Below are 15,644 nucleotides of genomic sequence, written 5' to 3'. Positions count from 1 at the left end.
GGCCACTGGAAAAAAAAAAGTCGGAATTCTAATTTAAAGGGGCCGAACATAAAACTTAAAACCCAAAGTCTAAAATCGGTTTTGTTTTTGATCAAATATGGCACCATAATGGAGGGCTGAAAGACGTTTGGTATAATCTATTACACATCTTACAGACCTATTTAAAACTAAAGAGATACAATTCTTAAATTTAGCTCCTTTATATGTGAGAAAATGGTCGCTCGGTTGCTCAGATATAAATCTGCTTCTTTAAATTTACGGCACTAAAAATACCCCAACATTCCCCCTCCGTGCCGTCGACGGCAGACAGCCTTGCCAGCCAATGTTGTCCCGGTCCAGCCTGCTCCACGCTCCGGAAGGCTCCAGCTAACACCAGCCGACTATAAACCGGTTTTTCTTCCAGAATGTCTTATTTTTTTGGAAAGACAAAATTGATGAAAATTGCCTGATGATAACCGGAGCGGGAGGAACCGGCGGTCCAAAGAAAGAGAGTGAGTTGTTTTTTTTATTTTAGCTTAAGCTAACTTAGCTTGTCCGTGTTTACTGGGGGATGCTCGTCAGCTGCGCCGTTCATTTATTCAACAACTTATATTTCAGAGGTAAAAGAAATTTTTTTTTCCTGCTTTTTATGCTGACAATAATAGACGGGGAGCAAATTGTTAGCTCGAAACCTAAACGCTTTCTAGCTCTGTAGCTGAGTTAGCTGGCTAATGTTATTCAAGTTATTGAAAACAGCTATTTGATTAAGCTTGACGGGAAAGCAATGAAGACTAAGAGGTTAGATTTTTATTATTGACCGATTGAGTTATTTTTTGTTTTTTCATTAAAAGTGTATAAAATTACTACGGTTGCTGTAGTAACTACTAACATGGTAGTAGCATCTTGCTATAATTATCAATATATTGCAAAAGGTTGCACCACACACACTTATGTGATGTGATTTATATTTTATCCACCTGCAAATGCTAAAATAAATACTCTTTTAAAAACAACCTGCATATTTACTACCATGTGTTCAGATCTTGGTTATAGCAGCAGGAGCAGTTTAGGCTTTATTGCTCCAGACTTTTCTCTTTTTCTGCTGGACTCCTAAAGCTTTTTAACACTGGAAGTACTCCGTCGACTCCAGCTCCAGATATGAACGCCTCATCTCCAAAACATCCAGAAAGCGTCACTGTCAGATCCCCAAATGCTTCTCTGTTTGGCGTAGCAGCCGAGCACCTTGTACAGTCTTAAAAGATTAATTTGTTAATTTGTTTTGCTGTCCTTTGGGAAGAATATCATCCTAACAGCATAATGCTGCCAGCGCCATGTTTCAGGGTGAGATTTTGTTTGAACCTGACCCTGCTTTACTGGATTTCAGTTATGCAATGCAATGTAAATTACTGAACTGTCATATTGTCGACTTTTTCATCAAACTACGGTGGTCTGTTATTTAATCCTTGGATGATTAAACCAGCTTCAGGAGAAAGAGAAAACTTTACCAGCAACTATGAGCCACTGTCCGAGTATTTCATAGTTATGACGTCCTGTATTACTCCACTGTTTTCCTCAGATCCATGGCAAAGTGGCTAAAGGACTACCTAAACCTTGGCAGCAGGCGTGATCCTCCTCAGCCACCGAGGCCAGATTACACTGAGAGTGAGATATTGAGGGCCTACAGAGCTCAGAAGGAGCTGGACTTTGAGGACCCCTACCAACACTTGGAGAAGGAGCATCAGAATGGGGGCTTTAGCTCTTGCACCACGACAGTGAGCCTCCCCTCCTTCCCTGCGTTTGGCTCTGTGCTGTCTGACGCTGTGGAGGTACGATACCGAAGCCTTGACGCTCGGCTCAAACTAATCCTTTCTGAACACATCACATCTTAAATGGTTGCTTTCGATCATGCATCCTCAGGTTTTATTTATTTGCGTTCACAGTTTTTTCTCTCTCTCTCTGTCAGCAATCTGTTTGGTTGTTTAGTTTCTTTGAATTATTTTCATTCACATTCAGGTGAAAGTTGTGTCTCCAAAACACAGACTAATTAAAGTGGACTCTCAGGAGTTTGGCCGCTGTAAAATTCCTCTCAGTCCAGTCACTGTTCACGAAGAACCTGTAAGCATTATATTTTTAATGTTTTGTATATATTATTTTCTGTACATTTTCTTTCTGACAGACCTTTATTTTGATTTGCACTCATTTCCACGTTTCCTATGTAACAGCTCTCGCCGTCTTTCTTAACTCAAGTCTTTCCCTTTATGTTTATATGTGCTATTTCTTTTTTTTTTTTGGACTGGCTCCCCGTAAAGGTGGTTCCTTCCGCCCCGGCAGCATCAGATGGTGAAACGGATTACTCCGATCCCTTTGATGCGCATCCAAACCCGAGAGGCCGACCGAACTGGGAGCTCAAATCTGAACCAACAGACTGCTGCAGCTACATGGAGCCATTCGAAGCCCAGCGGATCATTGCAGGTTTAGTAATGAGACTTGCATGGGCTGAAATAATGCGAAAAAGGCAAACAATAGCATGCTGTGCTCTTGCCACATTAGACCTTTTTGAAGGATTTTGATCCTTCTTAAGTTTGACTATCGTAAGATTTTCCGAAAACCTACTGAACGTTTGTAAAGAAAGCTAATTTTAGGTTTTATACCGTCAGGGATTTAAGCTAGCTGCAGAGATGTTTTTGCTACGTGATGAACTTCAAGGGGTTTTATCGTATCTGTCTGTTTACTGTTTAGATCTGCAACACACCACGATGACAAACAGGACCCCGAGCGGAGACGGTGGCCAGTTATACGATAACCCTTATGAGGAAAAGAGCCACCACCAGCATCGAGCTGCTCCACCAGCGCAGCAGCAGATGCAGAAAAGCGACGCTGGAGCGGCCCTGATAGACAGCAGGGAGAGCCGGCTGCCTCAGGACGACGAGAGGCCGGCTGATGAGTACGACCAGCCGTGGGAGTGGAAGAAAGACAACATCTCTAAAGCTCTAGCAGGTAAACCCGGGCGATCCCAGGATGGGAAATCTATTCAGTAAGGAGGATAACACGGTTTGCTTTCTGCCTGGCTGCAGTTCAGTTCGAAGGAGCAGAAAGGGAGCGCTCCCGAGCTCAGCCGGAACACACTAGGTTTACCAAGACGGGCTCTGCGTCGTCCGCGTGCGATGCGACGACTCTGCGACTTGTTGGCGACACTCCTCCTCTGCTGGGTGAGAGGGTGGATCCGTCTCTGCCTCTGGAGAAGCAAGTGTAAGAGGAAATCTGCATTTCTGCTAATGACGGTGACGGTGTTTGTTGTGAAAATCAGTGATTTTGTTACTATGAGCAATGTGAATTTCTGTTTTCACATAGCAGACCTAAATGACTGTATACTATGAAGGAGGATTAAGGCAAAAGGAAAGGAAAATCATTTGATTAGAATCTCATAATTTGACTTTAATCTCAGACTTTTATCAGCCATGTAAAAACAATCACTTATATCCAACTTATGCAGTGTCTTAAAGGTTTGCCTTTGGGTATGTCTTTACTAAGAAAAAAAAAAGTTACAAGTCGTGTGTATTTTTCCTTGTGGTTTCCTGCAGGTGGTATCATGGAGCTCTGAGCCGCTCCGAGGCAGAGTCTCTGTTGACTCTGTGTAAAGAGAGTTCCTACCTGGTTCGGAAAAGCCAGACCTGCCAGAACGACTTCTCTTTATCACTCAGGTAGACATTTGGCCCTAATTTCTAGCCCAGTTTGCAATTTACGTCTCACATTTGTCCAGTTTCAGTCATTCTCTACTCATAATTTTAATCCAAGCACAGAAACGCACATTATCATAATGTTTTATAACTATTGTGACATTGTTTTGTTGTTGGAAGCTGCCGACGGGGAATTTCTTCATCGTACTATTAAGGTTGCTGCTTGTAAGATCATGTTTAATTTAAACCTTCAGGCAACTTTTACTCTTCTGTACATTTTTGCTTCACCTGCTCTTCTACTAATTAAGCATTATGTAAAAAGTTTCAAAAGTTTGTAAATATCACGTCCATCTAGTATTGTTTTTTTAACAAATGTCCTCAGCATGCCACATAATAAAAAGGTAACCAAAAACTTAATGTAAACATTTCAAGTATGTATTTTCTACTTAAACTGCACATATTGCCAAGCAGAAGTGTAAAGCAGGGTCATAAATCAAACTGCATGTGCAGACTTGGGTAGAGAACACAAAAACAAAAATACTGGATGGAGAGCCAACACAAACTCAACACTCGACGCACACTAATTTACAAAATGCTTGGGTGGTGATTTAGGTTTTATCAAGCTAATGTATTTTCTAAAGTTTTCATCAACACTCCCTCGCCAAAATAACCCTGAATGATGGAGCTGCTTTTTCTATCCTGGATTATGTAAAATATCTGAACTGTGCCAGGCTCGGAGAAATGCTTTGAGGGGACAACTTTTGAATTTTTGATTGTCGAGAAGATTTCTGGTGCTTTTCATATCTAGCCTCATCAGAGACAGCTTTGGGCTCCCTGTTAGCAATATAAACAAAAGCTGCTAACACGTTGTCACACCTGTGGCTAACGTGTCATTCCTTTACACAAGGCAACTTTGGTTCTGGAAGACTGCTGTTTTTGTACAAAGAAGAAATCCGTTTCATTTTTACAGGCGCGTTTTTTTTTTTTTTTGTGATCAGAGTTGTGAACCTTGGAATGGGCTCTTTTTCTGTTTTTTTATCATTTTAGTGTGAGATGAGAGGTTTCTAAGAAAAGAGAACTTGTTGGGGGTGCTGTGGTGGCGCAGGGGCAAAGCACAACCCATGTATTGAGGCCTTAGTCCTCGTGCCAGTGGTCGCAGGTTCGATTCCCGGCCTGGAGACATTTGCCGCATGTCTTCCCCCTCTCTCATAACCCTTTTTACTGTCAAACTACTTTCAAATAAAGGCCACTAGAGCCAACACAAAAGCTTTAAAAAAAAGAGAACCTGTTGCCTATTTTATGTTTCCTTTCCCATCCACATATCTCTCTGAAGGTCTTCATATAGATTCTCTGTCAGTCAACATGAGTCATGTAGACTCTCTGTCAGCCAGCTGTTGTGAAATAATTCACCCTCAGGCTTGGAGCTGCTCCTAATCTTTTCTAAGTACCGTGAGAAGGCATAGTTATTTGGTAGGATTACATTTACATGAAATGTTATAGATAAATGTGTAGGTTGCATTACTTTTAGTCCGCATTTATGGACTAAAATATAAATGTGATTTAAATCAAGCGATTTAAATGATTTGAAATCATTTCCAAATATGTTCACTTTTTAGACTGGACCATAAAACTTCAAATTGGACATTTAGGACGTAGTACTCTAATGACCTTCAGGTCTTAAAAGTCAAAGTGTGAAGAGGAAAGCTGTCTACATTGTGCACTGCATAGTATAGCGGTGGTTCCATTTTGTTTTGGGGGGTTTTACAAAGACACCAGCGCTTATTCAAAATGAAAGCACTTCATTTTTTAACCATTCAGAAATCTGACGTTAGGAGGGTTATACAGATTTTTGGCATTTTTTTCTGGGATCATAAATCCGTACTTGCAGTCATTTATTAAAATAGAACATGGATTCTGATGAGGCTCATTTGTCAGATGAACAGTACTTTTTGAAAATAGCATTTAGGTACTGCCGTAATTTTCATTAGGCTAGCATTTCTGTGTTAAAATGTTTTATTTTATTGGTATGATGAAATATTTTAGCCCTCGAAGGTCATGCCTGCTCTGGAGCTGGCATGATGTGACGCATTTTAAAGGCTACTGTAACAAAAATGGCAGCATGCTGAGTGTTCATTTCCACTCAGTTGGACAGTATGGACTTCAAACTTTATAAAAGTAGTGTTTTTATATTGGTTTTGTTTTTTATTTACTTCCAAATAAGACCAGATTTATTGTCAATCATTTTCGCCATACTTTTGTGCACATTTTTCTCATTTGCTGCTCATTCACTGAACGTTTTGTGACCAGGAAGTGCTTGAATGCAATATGATAGCCATTTTTCTGATTTCCTCAAATGTACCACATTTCTACAAACGACCAATGAAAAAGTTTTTGTTGGTATGCTGGAGGGGAGAGAGCGCGAGAGACGTGGTGAGAGAGGCTCTGGAGAGAACTTTGGAGACGGGAAGAGAACGGAGCGCAGTGACGTTTTGGATTTTACTAGGAGTGTCTTGGATGAGTTTCTCTTTTTTTTAGACTATAAGTGTGCTAGTTAGAGTTTGTGAGTGTATGTGCTGACCCAAGGGTTAACTTTAAATGTCAGCTTCTCATTGGCCGTAAGCAGAAAACCATCACAATTAACAGAAACAAAGGCGTGAACGCATCGGTCTGTGTGGAATTAATCACCCGTGTTGTTTTGTCTTCCTGCCAGGAGTTGTAAGGGCTTCATGCACATGAAGTTCACCCAGTCCGCAGACGGCCGCTACGTTCTCGGTGAAAACAGTCCTCCTTTCTGCACCATCCCCGAGGTCATCCACTACTACACCACACACAAGCTGCCCATCAGAGGAGCCGAGCACATGTCCCTGCTGTACCCCGTCATTGTGCAGACCCTCTGACGCCGACGCACACGCTCCTGTTCCGCCTGGTGCTACTGAAAGCAATGTCTACTCAACATTTACAGATTACGTCTTCACATTTCTCCACTGCAACCCTCCAAACGCTGCCCTGAAGAAGTTGCTTGGTGCCATGTTTTCAATGTGTTGGAATGAAATCTTTGTTTTAATATCAAGAATGGCGTTTTAAAGAGCTTCATGCAGTCGAAGGATACTTTAGTTTGTGCCGATAAACCATAACATTTTTTGTCTTTCTCCCGTTACTCTCATGTGGTTTTCACTAGATAGCCAGGTTATTAAAACCACAGTCAAAATGTTTCTACAGCAACAACCAACACTATTATTGCCCTTGAAATATCTATTATAAATAACCCAAACACTACATCAGTATCAGTCAGCCTTTGCTTCCTTGGACTCTGGTTTTCAGAGGCTTGTGAATGTCCTGCAATGTTGCAGCCATGCACCCTGCAGTGTTCTTGTTTTGTCATGTTGCTGTGTCAGGTAAACATGACTCGTTAACTTGACAACAAACTCCTGCAATACTAGTTTAGAGAGTATTTACTACAGTGTTATATTATGGCTTTGTGGTCCTGATTATCAAAGAAACTTTGGTAGGTTATTTACTGTGCTATTTTATACAACTCTAAATGTAAGCTAAAAATAAAGGTGTTCTGTTTTCCACTTTGTGCTGTTTTTTTTATTTTCAATAGCAAATATGTGTTATTTAACTTTAAAAAACCTGACGCATGTTGTAATGACTGCAAATTAAATGTTAATTGAGGGAAATCATAAGTCAAGGTGTGTTCAAGGTGTTGTGCAGTGTTGGCTTTCCACCACAGAGTCCCAATTACAGGCCAGAGAGTTCAGCCTTGGTCTCACCTAACCAGAACACCTTCTCCCACATGTTTGTTTTTGCCTTAATGTCTTGGAGCAATCTCAACTTCTTGTGGCTTTCTTTCTAAAATTTATTTTATTTTTATTTCCACTCTTTCGCTACGGTCAGATTTGTGGCATTCCCTGTTCATTAGTTATCCTAAGATATTTTCCCAACTGAGTTGTGAAGTTTCGACCACTTTCAGAGTTATTATGGACCTTTTGTCTGCTGCTGTGAATAATACTCGTCCAAATCTTTTTTTAAAAAATTGTATTTTATCTTATTGGGTTCTGCTATATCAATGCAAGCAGGCACCTATTATTCTCCTCCTCAACGTTCAGAAATTAATGCGAGCCCGAACTGTAGCCCAGAATATCAGAACCTGCGGCTCGAAATCCCGATGTGTGCCGTTACCTGTGTTGGCTTTTCGAGTTACCATGGCCACAAAAATCGCCCAAGACTTGAGGCAGGTGTTGGAAAAAAAATCATGAGGATTTTCGGTGTCGTCATAGAAACGTCATTTAACTCTGTGTTCGCAGAGATAATTATGTACTCTGTTAAAAAAAAAAAAAAAAAAAACCAGCATATTCCGCATACGGTTTTTCCACAAGTGGCCTCCAAATCGCCCCAAAGTTTTTTGGGAAAAGTCGTATTTCAGTGTGGCTGGGTGCAACTGACGACCAACAAGAGAGGCAGTCAGTGGGTTTGTCGCTGACTGACCAATTTTATTATTATTATTATTATTATTATTTTCTTACCTCCCCTTGTTCCCTTACAAATATCGCTCTTCTGACATCGCCTGGTCATGACCAACGGACTGCACACACCGACGTGCTTTCACTGTGAATGAGGCACAGTCGAAGAAGACAGACGGCCCTCGACCAAGATGGTTCCGATACCACTGTAGTGTTCCTGAACGGGAAGATGTTATTCGGACCGCTTTTCTTGAGTCAGACTAGCTAGCTCTAGAATTTAGTGATGTGTCGGTCGCGAACGATCCGGCTCTAAGAGCCGGCTCTTTGAAGTGAACGATTGGAACCGGCTCCACAATGGGAGCCGGGTTTTTTTCTACAGTATATCGCTGTCTCTCCGCCTCCCTGTCGTTGTGCTTGTGCTCTGCAAGTGCCAGAGCCGATAGTTTTTCCCCACATCGTTTTTTTTTTTGTCCTGCGGTGCCTCGCTGTCTCTCTCCCCCCTTCTCCCTCTCCTTGCGCGTTTCGCTCTACTGCCAGTGCTAGAGCGGAGAGTTTTTTTCCTCTGTCGGTCCACTGCCCTCATGTCAAGGTGTGCTCCACACATCTGACCAATCACACATAGTTTCAATTAATAATGTGGCGGGGAAAACACTGAAAAAAAAGTTTATCTCCACTTTTTTTGTGGAAACGGCAGGCAACTGGCCAAGCTGTATAGCGTTCGTCGGCAGGTGTTTATGTACAGACACTCACTCAGCGGTCAAGAAGCACAGAAAGAAGGGGAGTCAGTGTGAGAACTGAATAGGTGAAAATAAATGAGTGACAGAAAACGGAGCAAGATTTGGACTCATTTTAATGCTACATTAAGCTCCAGGGCAGAGTGCAGACTGTGCAAAGTCAGCATTTCCTATCGTGCAGGCTCGACAAACAACCTGCACAGGCCCATGCAGACATCACACGCATCGGTATTGCTATAGCATTGTTATCCGGCATTTTTACTCATCATAAGTGCTTAACAATGTCAATAATGAAACAAAATATTATAAAATTAGGTTTAAGCTATTAATTAATTAATAATGTCAAAAATATATATGGGGAGCCGAAAGAGCCGGCTCTCCACAGTAAGAAGAGCCATTAGAGCCGCATCTCGAAAAGGAGCCGAAAATCCCATCACTACTAGCTAGCTCTAGAATTCCATCCGGACCTGTGTGTCAGTGGGGTTAATTACCATAGCAACAGAGTGCTGACCAGGGCAGCCAGTGTTCGTAGCAATGGAGACCTAAAATTGGCACGAGTACGCCGCCTAGAGGCAAGCTGGCAGAAGACAGAAGGGGGTAAGCTCCGCATTTGACCAGCCCTAAATTGACAACCACTTTAGGCTTTCCAAATAAAGTCCAGAGTAGATAGTTCTCGCAAAAGCCCGACCCGGAAGTAGGTTACCCCAGAAATGCGCCAACTTGGTGGGCAAACGGTAAACAGCGCTACATAGCAGGAGCATTAAACAATCCTTAAATTTGTTTTTCCAAGGCTTTTTCTGCGCTTCAGGAGAATTAATTCAGTGTAGAGCAATAGCACATCTTATGAAAGTAGTCAGCTAGTCATTTGTGTTTACCGACGGAGCTTTAATGAGGGGAATGATGGTTGTATTTTAAGAGCGTGAAGTTGATCCGTGTCCGGAAAGACTCTATCTATTGCGCAAATTGTAAGTGTAATCGCCAGAAACGGCAATAAAAAGAAAAAAAGTCTCAATATCAAGACGAAGGCCTATCAGCTGGAATGTCTGTCTTCTCTATTACAGGCTATGTGTGACGCATAATAATAAATCATAATTAGCAACAATACCAATTTTATTTTATACAGCTGAAACAAGTGCTGAACATCAGAGATAAATGAGATAAAAGAAAGCATAAAAATAAAGTGATAAAGCTATAATAAATAAAAAAATCAAATAAACTTAAACAGGTACTGTTTAAAATCAAGTGATTATAAATATGGGCACATAAGCAGTGATCGCATGTGCTGAATTACAGCAGCGACTGAATGCAAGTTAAATTTTTATATATATTTTTTTTTTGCTCAAACACAGTTGTTGCAGCCAGAAAAAAAAAATATTTGCACATCTATAATTTATGTTCATGTTTAATACTTTCTGTAAATGCCACAGTTGCAACCCAGCCTTATTCATCACCAGCAACCTCATCAAAACTCAACACTTGCTTGGAGGAAATAAAGGTCTGGCTGCAGCAGAACTTTCTCCAACTCCTCAGCTCCAAAACTGAAGCCATCCTCTCATCAGACCCAATCATCATCCATAACCAGCAACTTCTTCTCTGCTTCCAATATTCTTCTTTCATTAGCAGTCACAAATCTTAGTGTAAAACTGGATCCACAGCTCACTTTTGAATCTCATGTCAACCCCCTTCTTTCACCATTTCCAAAATCCGTCCCATTCTCTCCCCCTCAGATGTAAAAAAAAACGGGCCCATGCCTTTGTCACCTGCAGACTGCGCACACACTTCTCATTTGGTTTCCTAGAAAGATTCTGCAGAAGCTCCACTATATCCAGAATGTTGCAGCTGGGGTACTGATGAGAGTGTACAAACATGACCTCAAACCTCCACTGTCTCCACTGGCTTCCCGTTTCCACCACGATTGAATACAAGATTTCCCTCCTCTCACACCAATTCATCTACAGAAATGCCCCCACCTATTTCAAAGAACTGCTTAACCCTCAAAGCACAACTTGCTTGCACCACTCCACTCTCAAACCTTCTCCACACACCGAAAACCAAACTGAGGCCTTCTGCGCTACCACTCCACATCTATGGCATGCCCTTCCTGACACTCTGAGGGCGCCAGAGTCCACTGACTATTTTAAGAACATTTCTTTTTAGCCACATTTTTGGTTCACTTAGATGTTTATTTGAACCTCTTTCATTTATTTATGTGTTTATTTTTATCCATTGCAATTGCTTGTTTTGTTTTTAGACTTTTGTAACCCTTTGAGATGTCAAGGTGTAAAAGGTCTTATGAATAAAACATATTATTATTTTTATAATTATTAATATATCCTTATCCATATGGATAGTAAAGCAATCAGAGTAAATCCGTGCTGTGTTAGATGGCATGTGTTTCCTCTGGATATTAGCTAGCCACAGTGGTCGATGTTTGATGCTTAGTAGCAAAATTTACTCACCTTCATGGAAAAACGTCTCTTTACTGTTTTATTGCTTCTGTTTTTACACACATCATGGTTGTAAATTGTTTACACTATCCACTGTATTTTAGCAAATCTTAGCATTGTGGCTTGTGTTAGCCTTTACACTGCTGTTTACTTTGTACTGGTGCACAACATGCTACTGATAGCCCATGCTAGTGACAGTACTTTAGCTAACGTTTGCTTTATAGCTCATTCTTGGCATTTTCATATGACAAAGAGAGAGACTATCAATGTTATTTTAAGTTGTTTCGGCTTACCCAAAGCTGAAGCCGGTTGGACCTGACTCCTAATCAAGACTTATGATTTGGGTCAGAGGTTGGGTGCAACCTCTTACCCATGCAACCTTGCTTTGAGACTGGTGACTATCTCCATCTGTCTTCGGGCATGAGGCTGGGAAAACTCTGGACAAGGTGACTCACACCTGAAGGCAATTTTAGAGAAGCTAATTAATGTGATCAGAGAACCAGGAGAAAACTCAAGCAAACACAGAGGAAACATGCAAACTCCATGAAGAAAGAACCCCATATCTTCTTGCTGCAAGGCAACAGTGCTAACTGCACACCCCATACTATAGTATTTCCATTTACTAATCATGAATTGACAATGTCCAAAATTTTTGAATATTGTTTCTAAATTATCTCTACCTTTAGCATGGGCCTGTCTGAGAACACATTACACAAAGTTTTACCGTATTTACTAAATACTTTGTGTAATATCAGAAGGCAAAAGGTTGCACTGGATTTTATTTTGGCTTGCCAAGTCAAATGGATTTGATTTGGTAAATCCATTTGATTTAATGAATTAAGCCAAATATACATAATGTATATTATGTGTTCCTTATATACATTATTTTAGATTTAGTTTTGTAAAAGGTTTTGAAAACCATGTATTAGCGTCTTTCCACTTAGTGACTAGGCTCTCACTGCTTCATGTTGTCTTAGCATATAAAATACCCATTAGATACATTGAATTGTGTGATTACAATATTAGGAATGTATATGTCTTGACATTTTTTCCAAAGTGTGTGTCATCAGCCTATACTGCTGTCATGGGACCTGAAATTCAGCAACCATCTGACAGTACATCTGACCAGCTCAAATATCTGGACCGGTAAGAATAACTAACACCAAAAGCTGCTGCTGTTCAGTTTCTCTCTTGTTTTTAAGTGAGCCTCCTCTTGTTTTTCAGTCAAACTGTTCAGTGGCTCGAAAGAAAACCATCTGTGAAGACAGAAGCCACCAAGCAACCCAGTATGGTTTCTATTTTTGCCCAATTTCTTTGGTATGAAATCACAAATTTTTGTTGTGATGCTACAGCATTGTTTTTGTTTTTCCTTGCTTCTCACAGAGTTGGCCCCTACTTGGGCAGACTTGACCAGAACTCGAACTTCTCGTATCCGGTAAATATAGCAGTTTGAAGAATGAACCTGACTTCTTCTGATTTCTGTTCTTTTTTATTTTACCATGTAAATGCACTCTGATGTACTATCTATAACTTGTCTTAATCTTTCCTATCTCTCGTTTTGAAAAATATACTATGTCGCTAAACATCTTTCATGTCATGTTATGTATATCAAATAGTTACTATAAACAAATAAAGGAAAGTAAATCTGTATGTCTCATCTAGTCAGCCTCCCTTTCCTATCATTTTTGCCACATACATTTTTATATTACTATGACTAGATCAAAGTGTCTCTTTCTATCTTTTCTTTTAGGCTTGCTCCCAAAACGAAGCTCAGCAAATGGGCTCTCCATGCCTTCCCATCTGAACGATTATGTCAACTGGCTCAACCTCGGCCCCATGCAACAGGGTGGCAGCCTGAACTCCCTCTACCAACACCTGTGAGTAGCAACATGTACATGTCTAAAATCTGCTGTACTGGTGACCAGAGGTAGCCCATTGTGCCTCTTTTCTACATACAACTCACAAAAAAAAGACCTGAATATCAGGTCTGAAGAGCACCTGTACACTAAATTTTACACTTGTGGGCACACTTGACTCTGATTTCTTCTGTTTTGTTTCCTGCTGAACCAACAGATATAAAAGTTTTGTTTCTGAATCCTCATTATCAGTCTCCTCCTTGGGCAGGTGGGTTTAAATGATTTAGTCTCCTTAGTTTTTTTTCGTAAATACGGGAAGGGTGGAGTGAGATTAAGAGTCCGTAGTTACTGCACAAGATTTAAAAGTCGAGAAATCAAGAATTTTCATGCTTATCTTTATCTCCAGGAATAAATCCTGGAGATAAACCTAGATCTCACTGAAGTAGCTATTTACATATACGTACACTCTGGTCTGAGAGTGTACAGCCTCCTGTGAGGAACTGCATAGTTTGAGATAGTTGAGAGATGTGTGGGTTTTCCCATGAGTCTGTTACCTCTATAAGCCAATCTCATGTAGGCAGAAGATGATAGAAAGAGGGACAAACAGTTGTTCGATCGATTCAGATACTTGCATACACCAATATGCTGTAAAACAACAGGAAGAGTTTAATGATGCATACCATCTTCAGGATCTGAGTTTTAGTCATATTATATTGCAGTGGGCTTGATACTCACAACATCCTAATTTCTGTAGGTTTAGGGTCATAACCTGCTAGAACATGAACCTCCACTTGAGTCTCGCACTTTGCAAAAACTCTAACAGAATGTTCTTTGCAGCAACCAGTAATAACAGCCAAAAGTGTAATAATTTTAGCCATTTTAAATGTAATAAAACCAATTACATAATCCCCAACTAATGATGTAGCAAAATTTTTGATTGTACAACATGTAGTAAATAAAATAAAGGATCACATAATCTAAAATCATGACTCCACATTGCTGCGTTATTTAAAACCGTTTCAAGTGAATAGTACAACAAATAATTCTCTAAATAGGTGTGACAAACATATTCACGGAGAGAGTGCTTATGTTTGAATGACTGTATGTAATATCCATTGAACCCAAAACTGCAAAAAAGTATTTTACTTCCAAGAAATGGATCATTTATTTAGTATTTCATTATCTGCCGCAGTTGTTGCGTTTTAAATCTGGACCAATAATTTCCAATAACTATATTATTGGACAAATGTTTGTGTTTTTGGCTATTGTAGTTGTTGACCTAATAACATTTAAATTGTCTCAAATATAAATGTTATGCATAGGTACTACGGTAGTGGCTGTAATTACGTTACCGGTTAGTACTACACCCAGTATTTAGCTCCATCCATCCTCCCATCGACTCTGACAAGCTTTACCGTTCCTCCTGATGGTTAACCGGGAGAGTCGGGGAGGAGAGTGAGGCAATAACACTTTACGATCCTAACTTTTCTAGAGCTACTCTATCTGCGTTGTGTTTTCTGTAGGTGAGTAAAGCGTCGCTGACGGCAGTGGCCTCCCCCCGAATTTGCAAGCTCGCCCAGCCAAGGATGCGATGTCCTGAACCTGAACCTAACAACAAATCTGAACCTCGGCCTATAACCCATTTGACCTCGATCCATCTAAGCATGCTAGCGAGTGAGTGTAAGTTTCACATGCAATGTTTTTGGTGAGATGTTGCCGTTGCTCTGCTTGTTGTTGATTGCATTTGTCTTTATAGTTCCAAGGGCAGAGCATCCGCTGTATCAGAGGCATCGCTCAGCATGCTGGCCAGTTTCCATCTCAGCCAGAAATTACATACCCTCCAAGAGACTTCTTGAACTTTCCTGCCCCAAAATACGGAAAGATGTGTATGACGGTTATGACCCATTTGTTGTTAGCCATGCAGCTCTCTGTGTTAACCCCTCTCCTCGGACATTGCAGCTCTCTGTACCTCTGCCTCGAAAATGCACTCCAAAGGTATCACGCCACTACATGTAGTCCCTAGAGAGGTGTTCGTTGTTCTTAGTTTCACCACCAAACGTCTTGCTGAGATCATTTCATTCCAAACAGCAGTAAATTTGCCAGCTCTGCCTATTGCCTGAGTTATTAATCTTTGTGTTTTTTGTGGGTTGAATCCTAGCTCATCAAGTCTGGTAACAGTTTTACAGTTGTCTTAAAGTCAGTTATCACCATATGCGAAGATGTTTAATCACAGCTAAAATATTTAAATCTATAGGTTAAGTAGTTTCTATTAAGGTTGTTACAGACAAGTATCTTTGACACGGCACAATAACTGCCATCACATCTGTTACAAACAACGTCATTATCGCTATGGGAACAAAGGATGTACTGTGCTTTTTGTACGTATATCCAAACCGTTTGATCTTTATAAAGTCTGTTTGGGTGTTCCTCAAGGGTTAACATTGGGACCATGTCTTATTTTCAATTTAAATAAACAAATAGCTAGCAT

At 40.5% G+C, this 15,644-nt stretch overlaps 2 protein-coding genes across 5 annotated transcripts; both read left to right on the top strand.

Annotated features, from left to right (window-relative positions):
* Positions 1-118: 118 nt before the first annotated feature.
* On the top strand, positions 119-7,231 carry LOC102216742 (SH2 domain-containing adapter protein F-like). Of its 3 annotated transcripts, none has more exons than XM_023353378.1 (8): positions 119-491; positions 1,556-1,805; positions 1,993-2,094; positions 2,271-2,451; positions 2,719-2,976; positions 3,054-3,228; positions 3,561-3,680; positions 6,367-7,231. In XM_023353378.1, exons 2-8 carry the CDS (start codon positions 1,560-1,562, stop codon positions 6,551-6,553), a joined length of 1,269 nt encoding a protein of 422 aa, XP_023209146.1. In that variant the 5' UTR covers positions 119-491; positions 1,556-1,559; the 3' UTR covers positions 6,554-7,231. The 3 variants fall into 3 exon arrangements, with proteins under 3 accessions (XP_023209146.1, XP_005798409.1, XP_023209147.1); XM_005798352.2 differs by having other exon boundaries at positions 121-491; positions 2,289-2,451; XM_023353379.1 differs by lacking the exon at positions 1,993-2,094 and having other exon boundaries at positions 121-491; positions 2,289-2,451.
* Positions 7,232-9,360: 2,129 nt separating this feature from the next.
* On the top strand, positions 9,361-15,200 carry theg (theg spermatid protein). 2 transcript variants are annotated; one of them, XM_023353320.1, is made up of 7 exons: positions 9,361-9,450; positions 12,358-12,446; positions 12,525-12,586; positions 12,684-12,735; positions 13,051-13,177; positions 14,680-14,830; positions 14,913-15,200. In XM_023353320.1, the coding sequence occupies exons 2-7, from the start codon at positions 12,385-12,387 to the stop codon at positions 15,170-15,172; spliced, it is 714 nt and encodes a 237-aa protein (XP_023209088.1). In that variant the 5' UTR covers positions 9,361-9,450; positions 12,358-12,384; the 3' UTR covers positions 15,173-15,200. The 2 variants fall into 2 exon arrangements, with proteins under 2 accessions (XP_023209088.1, XP_023209086.1); XM_023353318.1 differs by having other exon boundaries at positions 14,680-14,836.
* The last annotated feature ends 444 nt before the right edge of the window (positions 15,201-15,644 follow it).

The sequence above is a fragment of the Xiphophorus maculatus genome, chromosome 19 (assembly GCF_002775205.1).
Source record: "Xiphophorus maculatus strain JP 163 A chromosome 19, X_maculatus-5.0-male, whole genome shotgun sequence".
NCBI lineage: Eukaryota > Metazoa > Chordata > Actinopteri > Cyprinodontiformes > Poeciliidae > Xiphophorus > Xiphophorus maculatus.
Note: the sequence above shows the minus strand (reverse complement) of the source record. Positions and strands in the feature narration are given on the sequence as shown.

Excerpts from the sequence above, each read along its gene's own strand:
- LOC102216742 (XM_023353378.1), top strand. The coding sequence starts at position 1,560 with ATGGCAAAGTGGCTAAAGGACTACCTAAACCTTGGCAGCAGGCGTGAT. Across the intron at positions 2,452-2,718 it reads AGCCCAGCGGATCATTGCAG|ATCTGCAACACACCACGATG; the intron begins GTTTAGTAATGA and ends TTTACTGTTTAG. Across the intron at positions 2,977-3,053 it reads CATCTCTAAAGCTCTAGCAG|TTCAGTTCGAAGGAGCAGAA; the intron begins GTAAACCCGGGC and ends GCCTGGCTGCAG.
- theg (XM_023353318.1), top strand. The coding sequence starts at position 12,385 with ATGGGACCTGAAATTCAGCAACCATCTGACAGTACATCTGACCAGCTC. Across the intron at positions 12,587-12,683 it reads AGAAGCCACCAAGCAACCCA|AGTTGGCCCCTACTTGGGCA; the intron begins GTATGGTTTCTA and ends TGCTTCTCACAG. Across the intron at positions 12,736-13,050 it reads ACTCGAACTTCTCGTATCCG|GCTTGCTCCCAAAACGAAGC; the intron begins GTAAATATAGCA and ends CTTTTCTTTTAG.